We start from the raw sequence: 23,696 nt of genomic DNA, 5'->3' as shown, positions 1-23,696 counted from the left end.
AATTTAACAATAATAATATTGAATGTAAACTAATTAAAGCTCTAAATTCTTGTTGTGACGTCATCAGCACTCTTCTCTCAGTCATTGAAATGAATTGTCGACTTTTTATTGCTTGTTTAATTACATGTTTATGATGAATTATGTGTTATAGATAGTAAGGCGTAATGTGTAGAATTCAAAAGAATGTCCAAATTTGTACTCTAGTTAAATTTACCAAGGTGTGTAATCATGTGCAGTTAAGTCACTACTCATTGCCGATTTGTATTGAATACCGTATCATAATTTCAAGAGCAAACATCTAATGATATTTAAATGAGTAGCTATCTTAGGTTTGATAATTTTAAAAATACTACTACTTTATTACACTCTTGCCTGTCTGAGAAGAAAGTTACCGTAGCTGATCACTTGATAGAGCGTAGGACATGTATTCCAAAAGGTCATAGATTTAGTACCAACCCAAATAAGCTCTCTTTGTGCGATCTTGGGAAAGGCACTTGTTGTGTTTCCTAGGCATGATATAAGTATTATGGTGTTAAAAGTGTTGTTAAAACCACCATTAACACATTAACCCCTGGAGCTTTTTGTCATTTTTGCCTGAAAATCGAGTAGGAAACACATTTTAAAAGCTATTTCTGAATAGACTAGAAAACACCAAATCCCGTCATCTTTCAATAACATGCTGCCTAGTGGTGTTAGAAACATAGATTTTCGTTGGCTATTTGACTCGCGCATGAGCAGAAGGGCAAAAGTTGGACTTTTTTCTCTTTTTTTTATATGGAGACCACTCTTTATTCCAAATGCCCATCTTATCCTACTTTTTGCAAAGGCTCATCTGTCTGTTGCAGTTCATACCGGTTTACCTTAGATCTGAGACCAAAAAGTCTAAAATCCGAACACAAAATCGGATTCCAACCACGGTCAAATTTTGGGTTAAAAAATGTCAGGTCCAAAAAATGAGGTCTTTATATCTGTATTTTGTAGTGCAACTAGGTATTCCAGATTATTTGGTACCATTGTAGAGCTACATCTGTCTACCTTTGTATAATACCACCCACCTTAGTGTATCATGCATGACCATGACGCTACAGAGCTCGGCAGTAGGCTACTACCTCCTGCCCCGTAAAGTCATCACTAGGGGTTAATGTGTTAACAAAAAGAATCAGCAAATTTTGCCTTTTGACAGTGTCCTTACCATTGCTGTTGGAAGCCATTATGGCTGGAAAACTGACTTGTTACCACTTGAATTTCTTTCCAAAAGTTATTGGGGCCCCGAGTGGCCGAGTGGTCTAATGCGCTCTCCGTTACGGATCACTGCCATCTCACCTCTGTCTGCGTGGGTTCGAGACTCGGATTCGGCTAATGTGGGTATGTGAGAAAGCTTGCCAGTAGCTTCTCGAGGGTCGGTGGTTCTTTCTGGGGATTTCCCGGGTTCTTCCTCCACCATTAATACTGGCCGCCATGTATAGCCTATCGTGTGCTGAAAAATGGCGTTAAACCCTACAACAACAACAACAACCAAAAGTTATTTTTTTCGAAGAAAATCTGGCTTTTATAAATGTTTTCAGTTGGAGTATATATATTTGACTTGCATGTTTAGGTGAATTTCTTCGAAAGAAATAATTAGCATGTTCAAGGATTACCTTGCAAAAACACATTTTTTCATTTTACATGTTATCTTTTATTACCATGTTAAATCTCTAGTAGCTGCATATGGCAGTATGACCAGTTTAGCTAACCATCAGCATGTGTGAGCCAGATGCTTATCGGTATAAGGCACATCACAGGTTAAAGATCTGAATTCACAACCAGGAACATGATTAGTGTGGAGACATGCTAAGTTTATGCTGATTACTTTGCATTGTGTCATATGGATGTGTTTTAGATCTAATCACTATAGCCCAGAAGAGCTTACGAGATGATCAAAAGGCAGAAATGATCTTGTCTTGAATCCCAGGAAATTCATTTTGCCAAGTAGAGCATCAGTCCCTTCAAGGGACTCTTGGTCATATTTGAGGCATATTTTGTGCAGTCAGTGCAAAATTGCAGTCTTAACTGAACTCTGTACTGTGTACTTTAAAATACTGTAAGTGCCTTCTTGTAGCATGGCAGTTTCTTCCCACAAGATGAGCTATATGTATCATCATCATATTTGTATGAACAGTTGAAAACCTTCCAAGACCAGATTAGCTGTCATGCCTTTAAGTTGTTGCTTGGCATGATATGTATGTTAGATATACACTGACCTACTGGCTTCCTTTGAAATACTGTACAAATGAATGATACATACATGTCAACATAATTAAATTGTCAAAAGTTTCATCACATAGCAGATTTTAGGGTAAGTTAGGGTTGTGTAAAAATTCAGAAAGTACATACTACAATAAATATTACTAAAATGAAACTTGTCGAAGCTGAATGAAACAGTGATAACTTTGAATGTGTTAAATGTTTGTTGCTATATTTTACTCTGACCTATTTTGACTTGTACATTTTTCTACATCCGACTAAATTAAAGCAGTCTTGCTCAAATCTGCACAAAAATGATTTAGTTTTGTCAGTTTTTTTTAATTGTTAAACCAACGTTCTGCATCACCTTTTAGATATTGTTGTACCCATTTTAACTATTAGGGAATGGCATGCTAATTTGTGCCATGAATTTAGCATTGAGAATAATTCTTATTAAGTGAGTTCGAGTCTCCGATTCTTCCAATGTGGGTATGTGAGAAAGCTTGCCAGTAGCTTCTCGTGGGTCGGTGGTTCTTTCCGGGGTTTTCCCGGGTTCTTCCTCCACCATTAATACCGGCCGCCATGTATAGCCTATCGTGTGCTGAAAAATGGCGTTAAACCCTACAACAACAACAACTTTTTAATCTTCACTAGCTTCATTCTGGAACATGTTGGAAGTTAAACAGTTCTGTTTTTGTGAAGGAGCGGGCACTGTAGAAAATTGATGGCTGTACACTGACATTATTCCTCAAAAGTCAAAATTTCCAAAAAGGCATACTGCACTGTGTGTCAGAGGTATGTGAATTGGGCTTCATGTGGAAGCAGGGTATTTGATAGTTATGTGGCAGCGAATATTCAGTAGAAAAGAATGAGCCAGAGAAACGAAGTACTGTCTGCCAGGTGAATGTCAGCTTCAGATTGATTAATTTTAAAACATAATGTTATTACTATTATTATATCAAGAAATTTAAATCCTTGTTGAGAGCTGGATAAAATTTGGTAGAGAAAAAAGGCAGTTGTTTTCTGTTCATAAGTGCCAACTATGCCTGATGTTTTAATGAAGTACGGTCTGCCAGGTGAATGTCAGCTTCACATTGATGAATTTTAAAACAAAATGTTATTACTCTTATTATATCAAGAAATTTAAATCCTTGTTGAGAGTTGGATAAAATTTGGTAGAGAAAAAAGGCAGTTGTTCTCTGTCCATAATGGCCAACTATGCCTGATGTTTTTAAGGGTTCATCTTATTTTTCTGAGTCTTTTATTTTCCATAATAGTGTGGGCATTGTTTAAAAAAAGGTAGGCATTTACTGTGGATTACAAAAACTAATAGTAAGAAGAAGAGAAGACATGCCATACATGCCAGTTTAGGTCGTTTACAATTTCCCTGCCCCACCCACACCCCAAGTAGGGGTGTTGCCCCTCAGACCCATGATGAAGCGAAGACCCTATTCAGGTTTTCGATTTTTTTCTAGAATCACTTGTCTTATGCCTAATTCTTGCTAATGTTTTTTTTTACATAATAGTGGTAATTATTTTTATTGTATTTTGTCATTTATTTCCAACTTGCACCCAGTGTTGAAATGTTTTTTTTTTAAATTCTCACATTGCACAGTAAATACACATTGTTTGTATTCCTTTTATAGAAAGTAACTTGAACTTAAAATTGTATATTATCAGCCTTTTTTATTTGTTATTTTGTCAAACATGTTGTAAATGGGTGGGTCCTTGTGGTGATAAACTAAATTTGGACTGCCAAATACTAAAAAAGTAACTGCTCAGGGTGTTTCCTACTGACAGTTGTGATAGACCCAGCCCTATACTTACATGTAGGTTTACATGGTAGTATCACAAGTGTGACTCCAGTATTCCTTTATTCAGGGACACACCTTGCAACCAAGGTATGCTTTGGCCTTGGGTGGGGCTCCTAATTGCCACTTGCAGTAAGATATTGGCTGTACACAGGTCTAGGTAGGTAATACATACAGTACCACCACATTGATGAGCAGTTGATAGTTTGCCAGTGTTGGATTGCAGGGGATTGACAACAGACTGATGGTGGGGAGGTGCTTGATAATATTTACTGATGCATGCTATTCGGGTCTCATTATATTAGTTCCACCAGGACTATTAGGAACTGCTATATAGGTAATTTTAATTTTAGTACTTTGGACAGTTTTAATTACAGTGTATTTCCCATTTATAACCTCAGAGGTCAACCACTGGCCGTGTAAAACTTTGAAAAGTGTATCTGGGTTTTCTTTTGCTTGAGGGAAAAAAGGATTCATTAGAGGAAATTTACAATTAAAAAAAATTGGGGTATGGAATTTTCACCTGGCATGGACATGTTATTGTAAGAATCAGTGTACATTTAAAAATTGTACTTGAATTAAATTTCTTGTTTAATTCCATCACTTCTTAGTCATGTAGATCAAAGTTTCATTCGATTGATATTAATATTTGGCAATATTTATAGTAGTGATAGTTTCTTTGATGTTCTAAACATAACAATAATTTAACATGTTCGTTGCAACTGTATATATTTATATGGGTTATTGACAGTGTTGCAAGGGGGGTGGGAACAGGTGAGTGTCAGTCCTAATGATTACAACATAGGGATTATACTATTATGAGGTTTGGGATAGGCAAAGTCTTTTGGGTTTACCGTAAGTAGAACACTTGCTTCAATTAGACTGATATTGGAATTGACCTTGCATGAGATGATAGAACACTACCTAATCACGTGACATGACAACCTGCTAACCTCCGACAAACATTCAGTATTTAGCAATGAAATATGTTTCAATTGAAGTGATAAATTTATTAAAAATGATTCTTATTATTCTTACAAATGTAAAATTGCTGATTTTAGTAAATTATTCTGTTGTAGACAATATTTATATTTGTATTTCAAGTTCATATAGTAATAACCCTATGTGTTTTATTTCATTAAATCATGAAAATCAATTTTAAAGCTACTTGAACATATTCATGTCACAGGAAATTCTCCTGACTATATATATGAAATTGTATTTCCTATATTGTTATATCTTTATTAATTTTAACTGACTTCAGAGAAAAAGAGTGCTCTCAAAACTCACTTATTTTGACCTCAAGAACAAACTTAAAGACCTAATATTGTTTCCTACCTTAAATATTCTCAGCATGTTTTTTTTTTCTAATTTCATGGTGTTTTCGTAATCATATCATATTTTTTTTTTATCTTATAGGTGTTGTCTGATGTTGTAAAAATCTTAGAGCTTCTAAAGATTAGGCGCTATGCAAAGTCATTATTATTATTATTATTATTATTATTATTATTATTATAAATAGTTATTATTCTGAAGTATACTGTAGTACACAGCAATTTTCAAGTTTCATTCTAATCCTGTTATGGGATTTTGATCAGTGCTGTATGTTGATATAAACTTACAAATACATACTCAATATATCAGAAGATAAATATCTGAAACAATTCCTTTTTGTATTCTTTCAGTTTAGTTGCTGGAAGTTAAAAGTCACTCAATTGTCTGAAAGATCGAGTTGATTTTACATTTTTTTAAAAGGGGAAATGGGGACAAACCAGTATTAAAATGAAAATTTTCAAACTTTAAAATAATGCAGTCTTGGATCCAGTGCTTCCTACAGAATTCAAACCATACACAACAGAACCAGATGTTAGGGGGTTCTCCACCCATCTTTTAGGCATGCTCATTTTAACAGATTTTTTTCCTTTTTTTTTTTCTTATCATTGTTTTTCATCAAATTATTGTGTACATGCTCTTCTACATAGGTTTGTGCAGACAAACATAATTGCCATCAATTGTGTCCATGTTCAGCTGATCATGCACAAGCCTTTATCCACTGAAGCTTTGTCTCTGTTTCAGGAATGGAATAAATGTGACTAATCTGTTTTGATGATCTGGATATTAGTTGGCAGAATTGCAAAGTTTCCATAGACACGATTATCAATGAAACTCTTGCAGACATTTAAAAATTAGAAATAGTGAACTAAAAAAATGCCTGGAGCTGTGCATAGTCACACTCACTGATTGGTTAATAAGGTGTTGTGTGATTGACAAGTGATGATAGGTCTGTTATTGCAGTTTAAAGGTGAGGTACCTTATATGCTCAATTCGGGTCCAACCGCAGACTGCACAGACCCAGATATGCAGTAGCAAAATCCACCAGTTAATCTGGGTCCATGCAGTATGTTAGGAGTAATCAGTAGAAAAGAAAGCATACACCCTAATTTGCTGGCGCATTATGTGATCACAGATCCAGGTCATTGTTGTTTGCAGCTGGAAATGTCTTATAAAGTGTTAACCTAGATCCTATGTCCATCATTACATATTTCCAATTTACCGTATATGTTGGGACACCATAAATTAGTTTTAAAAGTAATTTTCTTGTACACTGTATGTTCTGGGACACAGTTATTTATTTTTTTTTTGAGTCATAAGTTGTGGGACACCTTTGAAATCATTTGAAAATTACATGATGGAAAATGCACTCCAACTGAAATTTTATTTAAAAAAATATAAAACTGTGTACTTGAGATAAAACTCTTTAATCCACTGCATCATCATCTCATCAACACAACCCTTCTCCTGCACATGTACAATCCATTCTTTCGGTGCTTTAATATTTTTTTTTAGCTTTCTCATACCATGAATAATTGTTAGAGGCAACACATCACCTGAAGCAGAAACTGCAAGGACTAAAGTTGGATTTTTTTTTCAAATCTGCACAAGTCTTGCTAATTCTCACACTTTTGACCCCCATCTTATCGTCTGTCTGTCTGGAATGCAATCAGAGAACACTAGAATTTCATCCATCATTAATGATCATATTGTCAGCAAATTCATCTGCTTCTCTTCTGGCCTTCACAAATTCATGACATAATTTTATTTTCTCCAAATATTCTGGGTGATGCTGGGTCATTGATGTCCGTGCATGAAGCACTGTATTGTGTCACTTCAAAATTTATTCCATTGTTTCAATTTATTTTCAAAAATCCTGTGAATACTGGTGAAAAGGAACTGAAGTTTACTTCCATATCTCAGCCGTCTTTGTATATTCCATAATAAAAAAAATTGTCACCCTTGAAAGAATCCATGGTCGGCTTTGGAAGTCGGCTTGCTTTGTAATACAAATAACCTTTGTCTTTGATATCCCGTCAGCAAGTTCAAAGAAGGGTTTACTGCTCACTGCCAGTTGTGTTTATTCACAACCCAGGCTTATATGTGCTTGGCATCTGTAGTAATAATTACTAAAAAGGAGCAATAATGTCTGTGGGTAAATAGTAATGATATATTTGTAACCCGTGCTGGCAAAATGATTGTCACTTGCACTCATGTCAGTTTGTTTTGGAAAAATGATTTTTATTTGTGAGTGTCACGTTTGCTTAGCCCCAGTTAGTTGTGTATAAACTAAGGTATTATTACAAGCCATGGTTTGATGTCTAAACATTGCCACAGCATGCATGCCAACCATTACGCTTTTGGCATAATCATTACGCTTTTTTTTCACTAAATTACACCTTACACATAACTGTATTCGGATTATGCATTTTCGGTATACCCCCTCCAAAACAATTAATAATTTGTTTTCTCATTTTTATTAACACCCTATTAATCCCACAGACCGTATTCTAGAAAAGACGGCTTCTATGTAACTACGACATAAGAGTACGCTTGTCCAAAGGCTTGCATGCACTTTCCTAACAATATGATGTTCTATTTATAGCAGTTACCCTATTTCCAAGAAACATGATGGTTTCTACTTTTGACTTCAGTTTCTATTTATAGCAACTGTGTGGCTTAGTTAGGAGAGAACAGACTGGTTTTCTAACTTTTAATCTTGGCCTGCAGATTCTTTGTTCTAATTCATATCTGGTACAGAACCAGTCTGTAGGTGTCTGGCGCTAAAGTCAGATTTTTTCAAATAATTTCACAAGTGGATTAGCAAAAGATGAAAAACCGATTCAGAGATGAACACAAATGGAATTCAGCATTCCATTCAAGGGCAGCTTTATGCCCCTTGCAGGCTACATGGAAAGGATTTTAATATTGGTCATGGTGGTAAAACAAAGAAACCTTGAATTAGCTCGTTCTACTAACTCCAATACTAAGGTAACTTCTTTTTTACAGCAGAACTAAATTGTGGACACAAACTTTATAAATGCAGTGGCGTTATCTACAGAGTTCTTAATAGAACACAGACTACCCTTAGCACTAGTAGACTACATTGGTCCTTTGTTCAAACGGATGTTGTTGTTGTTGTGGGGTTTAACGCCATTTTTCAGCTCATGATAGGCTATGTATGGTGACCAGTATTAATGGTGGAGGAAGAACCTGGGAAGAACTACCAACCCACAAGAAGCTACTGGCAAGCTTTCTCACATACCCGCATTGGCCGAATCCTAGACTCGAACCCATGCAGACAGAGGTGAGATTACAGTGATCCATAATGGAGAACGCTTTAGATCACTCGGCCACTCGGGGCCCCTCAAACGGATGTTTCTTGATTCCAAAATTGGAGAAAATATGCATGTGCAAGAACAAAATCATCTAATATTGTTAGGTGTTTAGCAGAAGATACTTGTGTAAGAGACTTTGAAAAGGGCAACATCAGAGTGCTCTTCTTTCATTACCAGAATTAACATTAGATTCCACTGGAGAAAAGATTTTTTTTATTTGCTTGATAATGCTTTGAATAAACACGTTGGCAGAACTGTATGGGGTTTTCAGCTGATACTGCTTCAGTGATAACTGGAATTTGTAAAGGAGTTGCATTCTACATTTTGAAAAATGTCTCCATCATTGTACATATCAGGTTGTCTCTTGTCATTTGATGCACCATGCTGCAGTAAAGGCTGTTGATAAATTAGAAGAATAACTCCTGAAATATCAAGTTGGTACTCTACCTGACAATGTACTTCATGTGGACAGAGTTTTTTTTTTTTTCATCTTATTTCCCAGCTAAAAGACCCAACAACTGTAAGATATAAATTTCCTCTCCTTTGTCAGGTTATGAAAGGAATATTGATTCTTTACCATTCTAATGCTGACTGTGAGAGATTGTTCAGTATTATTAACAAAAATAAAAGTGAATTCAGATTTTGTTTCAGTACAAAATCTTTGTAAGGACTTGTTGGCTGAAACCACCGAGACAAAACTTTTCAGATGAAATGCAGTCTAGTATATGGCTTAATGATAAGATCTAGGTCAAGCCGATTTTTTGTGTGTGAATATTGGACTTAAATGCTTTTTCTTCTTCAAAGTTTCTGTTTGTCTTGCATTATGAATTCCATTTCCACGTATAAACATCTATTTTTTTCTCTCCAAAACTATAGTAATGGACCTTCATATTGATATAGCCTATACCAGGTTCCATTTTCAGATAATTCAGTAAAAATGTTGCCATGTTAAGCTAAAAAAATATCTTAAATCTTCAACCAAATCTTGCAGATTTCTTCAGACACCCCATATTGGTGGGGTCATCCATGTTGTCATGATGCTTTTTTAATTGTCACATCTATCATCAGCCTTGTCCAGGAAATGATATTTGGAGAGAAGACATGTCATTGTGTCACTAGTCTAATGGCTAATATGGCAAACCTGCATGTATTTGACCGTCAGAATGGCTAGTTTTTAGTCTGGTCATTACTGTTCCTGGCTTTAATGCAGACTCATAGACATGGAATTGATCTTTTGTTGCCTTTCCTCATTATATCGTATATACTCACTTATAAGTCAAGTCCAACTGCAAAACTGCACAGACATAGATCTGCTGTCGCACAGGCATGGCATATCTGGGTCTGTGCAGTTTGATCAGAGTAATCAGTAGAACAAACAAGATTGACCCATAGCTGCAGGTACATTATGGCAGATCAGGATCTTTGTTGTTTGCAGTTTGATTTGATTTATAAGTGAGTACAAGACGGTGTATGTAGTAGTGGCCAAACTTCAGTTTGACAATTGCACCAAAGGGATGATTGAAGGATACATTTATAAGCTATTCTACCACCATACCATGGCCACACCATGAAGTCTGGTCAATGATTCTGATTTTAGACCTGAAAACACCAAAGTATATTTATTCTTATTACCTAAATTTAATTCCATTTATTTTCACTTAACTGTTTGTTTTTGCAGTACAGCAAGGTTAGCTTAAGAATTATTTCCTGCTATTAATTGCACTATTTTTATTTTTTGAGCATTTTATGAGTATTATAAAAACATGTCAGCTGACTTGTTTATTCATGGATGATTGTAACATATGGTACTCCTAAACACCCTGCACATGCCCTTTCACCTCTGTTTGCGTGGGTTCGAGTCCAATGCTCGGCTAGCGTGGGTACATGGAAAAGCCTGCAAGTAGCTTCTCATAGATTGGTGGTTCTTCCTCCACCAGTTACACTGTCTGCCATGTATAGCCTATCTTGTGCTGAAAAATGGGCATTAAACCCTAGAACAACAACACCATTTTGATAGTTTCAATTTAATGTTGATTGTTGAGAATTAACATTGCTGGACATGTGTATATCAGTCAAAAGGTAACGAGTGCTGATACCTGTGGACCACTAATCACTATTTTATTACTGAATTGTTCCTCTTCAATTGAAGAAATACTTGTTTTGGTGGATTTCACTACTGTTTCAATATTTTTACATAATTATACACAATATTTGACTGCAGGTGGCCTAGTGGTTGCAACATCTGCCTTGGATACAGGAGGTCATGGGTTCAAACCCCAGCTGAGTCATACCAAAGACTTCTAAAAATAGTCCTAACAGCTGCCTCGCTAGGCACTCAGCATTAAAAGGTTAGTGTTAGGACTGGTCTGAGGATAATGTGACTGGGTGGGACATGATACTACATGTCTGTGGCAAGATAACCCCAGTGCTAGGCATTACTATAAACTGCCACAATCCAGACATAGTGATGACTGAAAACTTATTAAAGTTACATTAGAAATCCAAATGGCACACACACACACATCAATATTTGACAGGATAGCACCTCTAGATAACATTTAGTATTACTTCAGAATTAACAGTGTTTTGCTCATCTATAAATTAGATCAGTTGACCAACATTGTGGACTTGAAGAACAAATCTAATGCATCATCCTGCTTGTTGTACGAGGCTACTAATGGGTGCAACCTTTTAGACCAGGAATGTGTTTATCCTGGATTGTGCTGTTGAACCTTAACATTCTACATATTCATTCAGCATTGATCAGAACTACATTGTAGTGCCAGAGCTGTGTTGTTTTGCTTGGCATACTGTTTATAGTCTCCTGTAAGTTGAGTCAAACTTCAGACATATGCTGTAGTATAATGTGCCTGCAGATCAGGGTCTAAACTGTTTGTTTTACTGATTTCTCATAACAAATTGCATAGATCCAGATCTGCAGCACATTATGTGATGGCAGGTCTGGGTCTCTGCAGTTGGACTTGTCTTGTCAGTGAGTATATACCATATGTAGAGCAGAATGGTTTATTGTAGGTGCATCACATATTCCATATTTAATTAAATCATTCTGTTCCTGTTGTGACCAATGGCCTGTAGCCAACCTTCACAGGAATGTTTATTAACCCTGGTATTGGTGAGTTCTTTTCAGATGACAAGCATTCTGAGTTGTTTGTAACTGCCAGTCCATACTGTGCTAAATTGTTTTCATGCATGCATGCTAGACATGCAGTTGTGACACTTGTTTATGGAATCCTGTTGGTGTCTTGATTGAAACAAATGTGCATGCACCTGCAGTTCTTGAGCAGTCTACACATTAAAGGATCCATCCAGTATGTACTTTAAAAATTTTCTGTGCTGTTTAAGAGTTCTTTTTTTACATTGTTGAAAATATTCAAAGTTCTTGTCTTGTTTTTATGATCCATGTTCTGTCCTAATTTATTTAAACATGGTCAGGTCTACATGTATGTGTAGTTACAGTGAGTTAACATTTGATTTCAAGGAATTGCTCTCCTGTACATAAACTATTCTCAACAACAAGAAAAAATGCAAGAAGAATTAAAATCGAGACATTTGGGTTTTTTCAGTTGTGTTTAATGGCACTGCAATGTTTTTAACATTAATGTCATGCTATAACAAGTGGTGAAGTGCGTTACCCAAGGACACACCATGGTAATTGGTCAGGCTAATCATATGGTGGAAATTTAACTCACTGGTCTCAAGTTCAGCACCTTAGCCATTGAGACACCATGGCTTCCTCCAGACTGATATATTTGCAGTCATTTGTTTAAACTTTTTTTCTCTGTCATGTTTTGTCATCCTGCTGTATTTTACCAGTTTGAATGTATTGAATTTTATAGATCAGTGTTTGTTTTGACATGCATCTCTAAACTTATTTAGTAGGGTTTTGGGGTGGGGTGTTTAAAAATTATGTTAAATTTCTTGTGAGGAACACACGAGTAAGATATTTGAGGGCAAGGTCAGATTGTTACTTACTTATGATAGGATTGGACCAACATTGATTTGGAAATGGAACATATTTATGTCATCTAGTATATTGAAAACTTGCAGGACCAACACCTTTACACTGAAATCCCCTGGAAACAAAGTTTTATTGTTTCCCATCTTTTAGTAATGTGTACTCACTAAACTGAAAACCTCACAAAACCAACATTTTATTCTGGTCAAAATGGTCTGGATGGGTGGTTGGGGTTAGTGTAGATGTTTTAGGCATATCAATGTATCTGGGTTTGTGGGTGGGGTTAGTGTAGATGATTTAGGCATACCATGTATCTGGGTTTGTGAGTGGAGTTAGTGTAGATGATTTAGGCATATCAATGTATCTGGGTTTGTGGGTGGGGTTAGTGTAGATGATTTAGGCATACCATGTATCTGGGTGTGTGGTTGGAGTTAGTGTATATGTTTTAGGTATACCATATACACTTACCTAAAAGTCGTGTCCAGTTGCAAACAACATAGACCCTGATCTGCCATTGCATAATGCACCTCCAGATCAAGGTCTGTTTTTCTACTGATTAGTTCACTTAAATTGCATAGACCCAGAATTGTTGGCACATTAAGTGATGACCAATTTATGTTTATGCAGTTTACAGTTGGCTCTGAATTATTGTAACAAGAGTGCTTCTGAACTTCTTTCGACAAATGATATCCATTTACTTCTGGTTTTACTTGGCAAAGTACAATGAAAAATGTATTCTAAAAAATCATTCCCACCATTTTTAACTGTATTCTCTCTATCTTCACAGGTGTGGCTGACTTTGATCTTGTAGCTTTGATGCAATCGCCTTTGGAGGGGTATTTCCTAATCTTTAAGTAGAGACTGGTTTACTAACATACGCACTTCAGGAGACTTGTATAAATAAACTGAAAGTTATATTTGATTTGTGGTGACGATACAAAAAGAATTAAAATGGAAGCAAATGGTGATAATTTAGCTCCAACTAATTGTGTGGAACTTTTTGTTAAAGCTGGAGAAAATGGATTGAACTATGGAGCATGTCCATTTTGTCAAATGGTATACATGATTTTAGATACCAAATCCAAAGAAGGAGATTTAACATATGATGTCATCACAATAAATATGTCTCGACCTCCACAAGAGTTCAAGAAACTTGCCAACCGTCTACCAGTCCTGCGGCATATGGATGAAATTTTGTCCGGCAATGATGAAATTGTAAATTATCTTGATCTGACTTTTCCATATCCAGATCTGAGGTATGATAATTTGAAAGCCAACTCTGTATGCCTGGATGTATTCGGAAAATTCTCATCCTACATCAAGCAAGTCAGTCACAGTGCTGAACCATTGATCAAAGAATTTGATGCAATTAATGATTTCTTGGAGAGTGCAGGTACCAAATTTCTTTGTGGAAACCACATCACAAATCTTGATTGCCTTGTGCTGCCAAAGTTGCAACACATCAGAGTGGCTGCCAAGGCATTCAAAGATTTTGAAATACCATCTGATATGAAGGGGTTGTGGTCCTACCTGAAAACGGCATACAACAATGACACGTTCCGCAAGACTTGTCCATCTGACCAAGAGATCGTATACCACTGGAGCCAGAAGTCCGAGACGCCCCAATTGGCAGAAGAGAAGCAGAGATACTATTCAACTGATGGAGAGCCACGATTCTCTTTTGATATTCCAAGTGACTTGGAATGAATTCCATCAATACAGTTATTGAAAATAGTTTTTAATTCTACAGGTGTCTAAATAGTAACTGTAAACATGATAGCAAGACACATAATAATGGATCTTTGTATTTGAGCACGTTTTGGAGTGTTGCCCTTTGTTGTGAAGAGATGTACAGAAATTGCTAAAAAATGAGGCTCTGCAGAAATGTTGCACCTCTAGTTTACGACATGAACAGCACAGTATTTATGGTAATCTGCTGTATTAATGGAAACACTGGGTGAAACTTATATGCCCATCAGTACCATTTTGGAAATACAGTTCTGGTGTCTCATGTCAAATATGTGCAGAAGGTCGCTGTTCTTATAAATGGGGAATTATTTGATAAAATATTGTTTTTAAAGAATTGCGTTTGCATATATGCAAAGGCTTGAAGAAAAGAAAATTCTATTGCATCTTCATTTGTCTTGGTATTGAAATTGTCAGTTACTGAAACAAATCTTGGGACAAGTAAAGGGAACAGCACTGTAAGTTATGTATTGTTATATTCCAGCTAATAATCGTAATGCCCATCCATCCAGCTCTTGTTAACGCAGCTAGTCGTGCAGAATTTTATTGATTGGAATGAAATGTGGTAAATATTATTGTCATCACCTGAAGATGTGCATGTCAACAAATATCTAAGCTCCCACAATTGTTGTCAGAGTTATTGCCCATTTTGTCAGGTAGCTTCATGCTGTGTGGCAATTTTGTTTTGCAACTAGTCCTGCAGTTTCGGACAAATGCCATGAAACTTGGTAAATATTAAGGAAATCACCTGAAGATCTACATATTAACAATTCACTTTGATCCACCAGTTTAGTAGATGTATGTAGTTCATAACAAAATCTCGTTAATGCAACAAGGTTTAGCACTTTGTATTGCAGTTTTTTTTTATGGAATACTGTGAAATGTGGTACAAAACATGGTCATCATCTAAAGTTGCACATTTAACAAAGATTTATGTATACCTTTATGGTTTGTAATATTGCTGTTTCCCATGCATATGGATGACAGGATTGTGCAGATGCGTCCTGTTTTGCATTTTTCGTGGATTGATGTGAAACTTAGCACATGATATCATTATTATCAGAAGATACAGATCTTGAAAAATCATCACACTTGTCATCTTCATAAATGTTGACTTTGCCTTCCGGAGAGGTAGAGGTATAATTACATAAATTCATTGCTCACCATTCGTCTTGTTTAAATTGCTTTTAGTGATAATGCGGAAAGTTTTAAAGGCACGGGCATTTGCCATTGCAACTTCACTTTAAGAATTGAGCGCAAAAATTCAAATTGAAAAACCTTGGGTTTACAACATACACTTGTTGAAATAAAGATAAATTTCACTGAAATGAAAAATGATATTAATGATCCAAATTACTTGGTGTTTCTGCATTTTTTAAAATCCCTTATGAAATTGCATTGTTTCCCTTTACCCTCATTTGTGCTTCAGGGACCCCCAAAATTTTAATTTGACCTCCAGTTTTGATACCAAAGTTTGTTTTTTACTCATTCTGCCCCCCATGTCTGACACAAAGGGATTTTTTGACTCTCAGTCTTTCACCCCTAGGGGATACACTTATGGAGAAAGCTTACCTGAAGCACTAAGGACTTAGAATCAGAAGCTCTGCCAACTGACTGTTAATGTCACTCAATGGAATGGTGAGGATGAAAGCTTCAGGTTAGCTTTCCCTATACTGTTTGTGTATGTGACCAGTTAAAACATTGTCAGATATGAATAATAATACTACACAGTAAAGTTTTCACCAAAGAATATTTTCCTTGCCTGAAATCAAGCATAAAAGCTGTACCAAATTATTTGTATCTTACCCACCCCACCTTCACTCCCCCGTTATACAGAGGGATACTGTTGTTGAAATGTCTGTCTGTCTGCCAGTAAACCTTTTTGTTTCCAGAACATAAATCTCAGATTATTAAAGCTGTTGGTACACATTAAGCAAACTGCACAGAAGTACAATTTTATATTAAGGAATATCCGTTATGGATCACTGCCATCTCACCTCTGTGTGGGTTTGAGTCTCAGATTCGGCTAATGCGGGTATGTGAGAAAGCTTGCCAGTAGCTTCTCGTGGGCCGTTGGTTCTTTCTGGGGTTTTCACAGGTTCTTCCTCCACCATTAATACTGGCCGCCATGTATAGCCTATCGTGTGCTGAAAAATGGTGTTAAACCATACAACAACAACAACAACAACAATATTAAGGAATATCAAATTATATAATGAAGCACTAGTATATATATTGTGAGAGCTGGACCTTATGGTACTTTTAGAAGGAGTTCTTAAAGCTGCACAAATAAGGGATATGTGTCACCATATTGAAAATCTTATGCTAAGCAATTACGTTTGTTGATAGTGGTTTCTCATGGGCTGCTTGAAGCAGGCTCAAAAACCTACCAAGTTTTAACCTGGTATCTGTCTACTTTTACAAAGCTTTTTTTATGTTGTTGCATTGTCTTTGTTTCATTTTTCAGCAGGCAATATTAGAAAAAAAGTGAAAACTTTATATCTTGAAATGTATCTACATATACAATGGCCTCTTTAGGTATGGTTATGTACATTGACCTCATTAGGTATGGTGGTCATGTATATTGACCTCTTAAGGTATGGTGCTATTTTTCAATGTCAGTTATCTATGTGCCAGTACATTTAATGTTTATTATAATTAGTAAGCTTGCCATAGTACAGATTGTTATTCCAGTGCTTCCTTTTAATTTTTGTCAGATTTTATGTATCATTGTAATCATGTGAACATGAATATGTTGTTCATCTTCTGATAAACTGTTGAATAAATTGTCTCACACAGGTATATTGGGTTATATATGCAGCGCCAAATTTGTGATCTTTTGATCTTGTGTTTACACGAGGTATAAATTTTACTTTGCTGTCCATCAGATAATTGCCGTATTTATTATTTATGTGCTATTTAACTTTTGAGAATTTTCATAGATGTTTTCCTTGCACTGAAAATGGGTTTATTGTGAATATAGCAAAAATAACTTGCAGAATTACCTTTTATGCAGTATTTTGTTCTTTGAGCAAATATGTAGTCTAAAGGTCTTTATTTACTGTTCATCCTTAACTTTTAATGACTTTAATCATCATGCACTGAATTGAATTTAACCTGCACCGTACTACCAAAGGGCCCATAATGAGCCTTTATCCACTGATCTGAGACCAACTAAATTTCAGATTTATCAGTGGACTCCAGTTCTAAAAAACATTGTATCAGAAGAAATTTCTTCCCAGTTACTTTCAGAGCACATTTACTTGATGTATCAAATAAAACAATTAAATCCTTTCTATGGTTTATTGATCAGTTTTTTTTTTTGTGGTAACTGATGACCCACTTAGACCCAGTGCTTAAAGAGGTGCAATGAATGCATGATGTGCGCAGATGTGTATGATCAAAATAATCTTCCTATATTTAGCATGTCATATACTATAGCCAGCAGATTTTAAATCCAGTGTAAAACCTTTTGTTGAGAAAATGTGCTAACCACTATCACTTAGCAGTTACTTATTAATCATTTGGCTTTACCTACATTTTAGTTCAATTTTAATAGATACGGCTGTTCATGTTAGTATTTTGTCAGTGTAAGAAGTATTTACTGTACGCCATATTAGCACATACTAAAAGTCAGTTCTGGGCTGTGCACACAGATTAAAATGGTAGAGAGAGAAAATACAGTAATCTTGAAAATCAGCCAATATGTGAGGTGTCAGTCATGAAAATGACAATGGAAAATACATTCATATATACATGCCTAACTTGAACTTTGTAAATTGAATACACTGTGCACAGCAATGTAGAAATACTATATATACAGTAGTGTTATATACTCAGGTTGAGTGAAAAAACTTTCATGGTGATACTTTGAATCAGTGAAAAGAAATTCTAATTTTGAGCCCTGTATCAGTATACATTTTCTTGGGTATAATGCACACTCAACTGCATGTACATCATTCCCTCATTATAAAGACTCTTCATTATAACACAGTTCTGGTTATAAGGTGAATATGACTGTGGGTTCCATTTCATTAAGTGGTAGTAAAATTGTCATGTACATCATTATAAGGTGATCCCACTATTAGGTGGTATATTTTGTCTCATGGACGACGCTGTAATGAGGGAATACTGTATTGGAGATCTGCTTTTGGCAGGAGAACGCATTAATAGAAGACCTGATTGGATTTCAAGTTTCTTTAAAAACAATTTTTCATCTTTTTATTACCATTATATGAGCTTTTTGGACATTGACATTGTTTTGACAAAAGCATGGATAGAATAATTACCCAAAATCCATTTAAAGGTGGAGAAATGGTATTTTGTTGGCATGTTTTCATGTGAAGATGATTTGATGATTTTCATGCCATTATTCCAGTTTTCATCTGTCCTACCATCTATCTGTCCATCGCACAATCTTGCGAACACAGTAGTTCCAGTTTTTGATGGATTGCCATGAATCTTGGTCAATATAATAATCCTCTTCAGATGCTTTTGTCAAAAACTCCCCTTGTTTCAGTGTAGTGAACTCGACTGGTCTTGAGTTTTTAAAAGGATTAATTTGATACTTTCAACTTATTTTACGGATCTAGAAATGCACTTTACTCCTGAGTTTTATTGGAGTTATTGCCCTTCTTGTCTTGCTGCTGGACGTAGTGTAAGACATTCTCTTGTGAATGCAACTTGTGTTGCAGTTTTTGATAGGTCACTGTAAAACTTGCCTCATATTGTGGCTATAGGTTCCCATCCATTATAGTGGTAGAGGTAAGACGTGAGAGATGTGTATGCACATTTGGTTTTTGGGATATTTTATGACACAGCAATACAAGTACGTTTTTTTAATGCAAAGCCAACTGGAGTAAAGTGTCCTGCCCAAGAACACATTATGGTAGCTGATAGTCATAGAATTCAAACAAGCATGATTTTGCCCATGAGTCCAGCATACTAACCATAGAGATAATACAGCTCCTGTCTCCATTAATTGACTTGTACGACTTGCAGAATGGTACATTGGACCCATTCTTCATCCCCAAGTAAATAAGGTGTGTGTGTGTGTCTGTGTCTGTGTACAGCAGATAGCACAATCCTGACAATATAGTGCTGAGTACCGTAAGTTTAAGCATCTCCAAAAAGGCAATTCAGAATGGGTAAAATCTTTAAAATGCTAAGTTCAATTTTTTATATAACCTTCATGCTTTTTGAAAGGTTCGTCACACCTGTCAGATGATCATGTCTGGATGCATGCAAGGATGTATAGACTGTGCCTCTGTTGCCTCTTAAAACAGGGGAGGGTACATTCTTCTTTTTCTACATCCCTGAGCTGGCACATTGAAGGATGCATTGGAGGGGGGGGGAATGTAAAAATAGCTTACTATCTTCTTGGTACAATTTTAGTTTTTTTACTTTTTGGACTGCCATGGTAGCATACTGTACAAATCAATCTTGTTATAAAATGCTATGATTTACAAACAGTTGGAACTCCACTTATAAGTTGGTTGTTAAATGTCGCTTGCAGCTGTTTCCAGGTATTACTGTTGACAAGAATATTCAAGGATATTTAATGTATAACTGTATGAAGATTTATGATCTGAAATGCACAAATAACATTTCACATGCAGTTTGTAACAGGTAGTATAACTGGTTATTTTGTTTTTGAAGGACACCTTGTTGGCTTTAATGTTTTATTGTATATCAACAGACTGATCTATACTGTCAGGTATGAAACAATCCTGTGATTTTATGATTGTGGCATAACCTTTAACAAAATTTATGATTTGAAATTCATGAATAATAGTGAACAGCTAATGTTATTTCAACTACTTTTTGAAACCAATAACTTTTAGGCACAGGTAAATTTGAGTCGATGACATTTTAATGGTTTTTATTCAGAAATACAGGGTTGAACATCAGGCGTGTAGGATTATCTGGGTAAAAAAATAGTTTTTTTTCTTTTTTCAATTAATCTTTTATTGACATCCCTCTTCCAGTGGTGTGCACATATATGTCAAGGTTCTAAGGCAGTTAATTGTGCAAATCTAAAAAGCAGCCATATCAGTATCCTAGAGTTGGAAATATTTGTTGGAAAAGTCATGGAGGAATTGAAACATAATAGGCATTATGGGCAGAATCTTATCATGAACTAATTGTTCAGTTTTTAAAGAAGTTTGAGGATTGACATTTACCAAAACACTTAGAGACTGTTCATGTTGTATTGTACACATTAGCAGTAGGCACATGTTATCATTGTTGGATCTTGTCAAGTACAGTAGTAATGTTAGGACATGTTCATTTTCATGTTCTGCCTGCAGATAAATGTGTAGGTATCAAAGAACAGAGATTGAGTTCTGCCATAAAACACTGATTACTTATAGGGGTTAATTTTGTACTTTCCTGTCATTAACTTTAGCATTTGTATCCCTTGACCATGCCATGATTTTGTACTAGCTCGTCAGACTGACATGTTAAACTAGAAATATTGTGCTAGCTCATGAGACTGACATTTTAAAGTAGAAGTACTGTACTAGCTCATGAGGCTGACATGTTGAAGTAGAAATATTGTACTAGCTTATGAGACTGACAAGTTAAACTAGAAATATTGTACTGGCTCATCAGACTGACTGACATGTTAAACTAGAAATATTGTACTACCTCATCAGACTGACAGACATATTAAATTAAAAATATTGTACTAGCTCATAAGACTGACATGTCAAACTAGAAATATTGTACTAGCGCATCACTGACATTTTAAACTTGAAATATTGTTAACCAAGATCTTGCAGCAGTTAGCAAAGTCATATTGAACTGGTTCTATATGTTGTAGTCAAAAGGGATTCAAATTATACAGAACAATAAGCTCACACCTTAACATTTTTTTAATGCCATATGTACAGTACTACCCCATTAAAATGATTGGTTCTGTTGAATATAGTGCCTTATGGTGAAGTACACTACCATATATACTTGCTTATATGAAGAGTCCATCACATAATGCACTGCCAGATCATGGTCTGTGCAGTTAGGAGTAATCAGTAGAATAAACAGCATAGACTCTGATCTGCAGATGCATTATGCTATGGCAGATCAGGATCTTTGTTGTTTGCAGTTTAACTCAACATGTAAGCAAGTATGTATGGTACATTTGATATTGTTACCACTTAATGGAAATGGGCTCCATAATATTTACCTTGTAGAAATTGTTATAATGAAGCGCTTTATTGTGAGGTAGAGTTTTACTTGATATCTAAGAGAATAAGGCGACTAATTTCTTGCTTTAAAAAAAAAGAGCTTCCATCAACCACTCGATCTCACCAATCCAAGTGGATTTTAAGTTCTGATTGGTTTGGTGTTTTCTGACACGGCAACATCGCTTTTCTGCTATTGACTTGTACATCAGGCCTATTCTTCATCCCCAAGTCGATGTGGTTCATGTTCTGTATGCTGAAAAAATAGCTAGAAATCTGTCCATATGACACAGATGTCTCTGCCAATATAATGCATTTGTAGGCAGTGCAATGAAAATTGGGCCATTACTTCATGAAATTATTTGGGAAAATGGTCAAAATTTCAACTTGATGTAACGAGGTTGATGAACATGGGCAACACTCTGAGCTGTCTCTGTTGCTAAGATTCGGCCATAAAAACATGTGCAAATTAAAAATTAACATTCATAGTTTTCATGGCAAATCCTAATTTGCAAATATTGTTATGGGAACCAAGTGTCTTTCCCAAGGACACACCAAGGCTGTCGACCCAGGCTGGTCTGGGTGGGTATGAAACCGGCAAACTTTGGATTATGAGTTGGACACTGTCATTTGAACTACCAGGACTTTACAAAGCCCCCAGAATCTGCATTAGATTGAAACTTGTGAAGTCATTAGCATTTTAACAAGAAAGGTGCATCTCATTATGTAATATCTGAAGCAGTGGTAGTATTGTTTTACTTGGAACTATATACCAGTAGCTAGGAATGTGCTGATGTGCTGTTAAAACGATGCATATGTGTGCAAGAAATTGAATGACGCTTTTAAGGTGGTTCATTTCTGAGCTGTTGTAATTATGAATTTTGAGCTTAAGTGCAGCATGAATGATTACTTACTGTATATCCTCACAAGTTGAGTCCAACTGCAAACAACATAGACCCTGATCTACCATTGCATATTGCACCAGCATATCAGGGTGTGTGTTGTTTGTTCCTCATATTACAGTTATTCCTCGTTATAATGCAATATTAAGGGCCTATTACCGCATACCTCATGTACCAAACAAGAAACTTGATATATCTGAAGCTGTGATAAATTGAGAATAGCATAATTTACACAACCATGGTATAATGGCACTGTCAACGTTAAGTAATGTTGGTTTGAAAAACAAATGAAAATATTAGACCTAGTTTCATGTTTTATTTCAACCCTTATTATTATACATTGGTCTGCATTTGATAACAAGGTCCATATTAGTACCACTTTGTATCCAAAATGGTGCTATGATGAGGTGTATTATAAGGGAGGAGAGCTGTACTTTTAAAACATTTATAAAACCCAATTCTACCAGTGCATTATGTAATGGCACATTTGTGTCTGTGCAGTTGCAGTTGGACTTAGGTGATTATATATGGTAAATTTATAGCACATGTTTTGAATATTATTTTGTATTCATGCTTGTTGTTCTTTGGTTTAAAGATGATCAGTATTGATTGTCAATTTAGTGTCTCAATACGTTGTATTCCACTAGTCATTTTATTATACATTTGTTGTTTATGTGCTATTGTTTTGTGTATTGTTTTATATGATTACATTCAAAGATATGTTATACCTGTTTATTTAATACAGTCCTTTTATGGACAAGTTTAGTTTGTGTATTAGATCAGTGTAATGGTGTCATATTATAGTTTTCTTTCTTCATGAATACATGTGTACTTACATGTATATGTGTTTGTCCATTTATTACTTGGTCATGAAAAAAGACTGAGTTAAAGTGATTTAAAAATATAAATACTTCAGCAGTTAAACAGTTATTAAAATTTTATATGTATTTTGACAAATTTGCACTCCATATGACGCATTTTTTAGTAGACCACTGTCTTTTTTTTTCTGGATTGGACAGAGAGCCTTTCATGTAGATTTGCTTCATTAAATTGGTTCTGACACTTTTCTTTGAGAGAAGAATGATTTTGTTTTCAAGATTTCATTCTTAACCATGTAATTGACTACTTGATGTACCAGCATAATCACTTGCCATTTTTACTGTAAGATTAAGTTCTTCCAT

At 35.5% G+C, this 23,696-nt stretch overlaps 2 protein-coding genes across 4 annotated transcripts in view; both read left to right on the top strand.

Annotated features, from left to right (window-relative positions):
• LOC149781834 (transcription initiation factor TFIID subunit 10-like) overlaps positions 1 to 23,696 on the top strand; it is an 83,467-nt gene that overhangs the window by 14,986 nt on the left and 44,785 nt on the right. The window contains exon 1 of one of the 3 annotated variants that reach the window (XM_089936016.1): positions 4,232 to 4,374. The exons of 1 other annotated variant lie outside the window; for it this stretch is intronic. In XM_089936016.1, the coding sequence (XP_089792142.1) occupies positions 4,317 to 4,374 (58 nt within the window). In that variant the 5' untranslated portion in view covers positions 4,232 to 4,316. Of the gene's footprint in view, positions 1 to 4,231; positions 4,375 to 20,079; positions 20,146 to 23,696 lie in introns of those variants that run through there. One more of the 3 variants, XM_089936018.1, reaches the window with a different exon arrangement.
• On the top strand, positions 11,901 to 17,725 carry LOC149781835 (chloride intracellular channel exl-1-like). The gene is made up of 2 exons (XM_089936015.1): positions 11,901 to 12,036; positions 13,471 to 17,725. The coding sequence occupies exon 2, from the start codon at positions 13,635 to 13,637 to the stop codon at positions 14,388 to 14,390; it is 756 nt and encodes a 251-aa protein (XP_089792141.1). The 5' UTR covers positions 11,901 to 12,036; positions 13,471 to 13,634; the 3' UTR covers positions 14,391 to 17,725.

This window comes from Sinohyriopsis cumingii, chromosome 15 (genome assembly GCF_028554795.1).
Source record: "Sinohyriopsis cumingii isolate HCF-2022 chromosome 15, ASM2855479v2, whole genome shotgun sequence".
Classification (NCBI taxonomy): domain Eukaryota; kingdom Metazoa; phylum Mollusca; class Bivalvia; order Unionida; family Unionidae; genus Sinohyriopsis; species Sinohyriopsis cumingii.
The sequence above is the reverse complement of the archived record's forward strand: the minus strand, read 5'-3'. Positions and strand labels throughout refer to the sequence as shown.

Bases quoted from the DNA above. Each gene is read 5' to 3' on its own strand.
- LOC149781835 (XM_089936015.1), top strand. From the start codon at position 13,635: ATGGAAGCAAATGGTGATAATTTAGCTCCAACTAATTGTGTGGAACTT.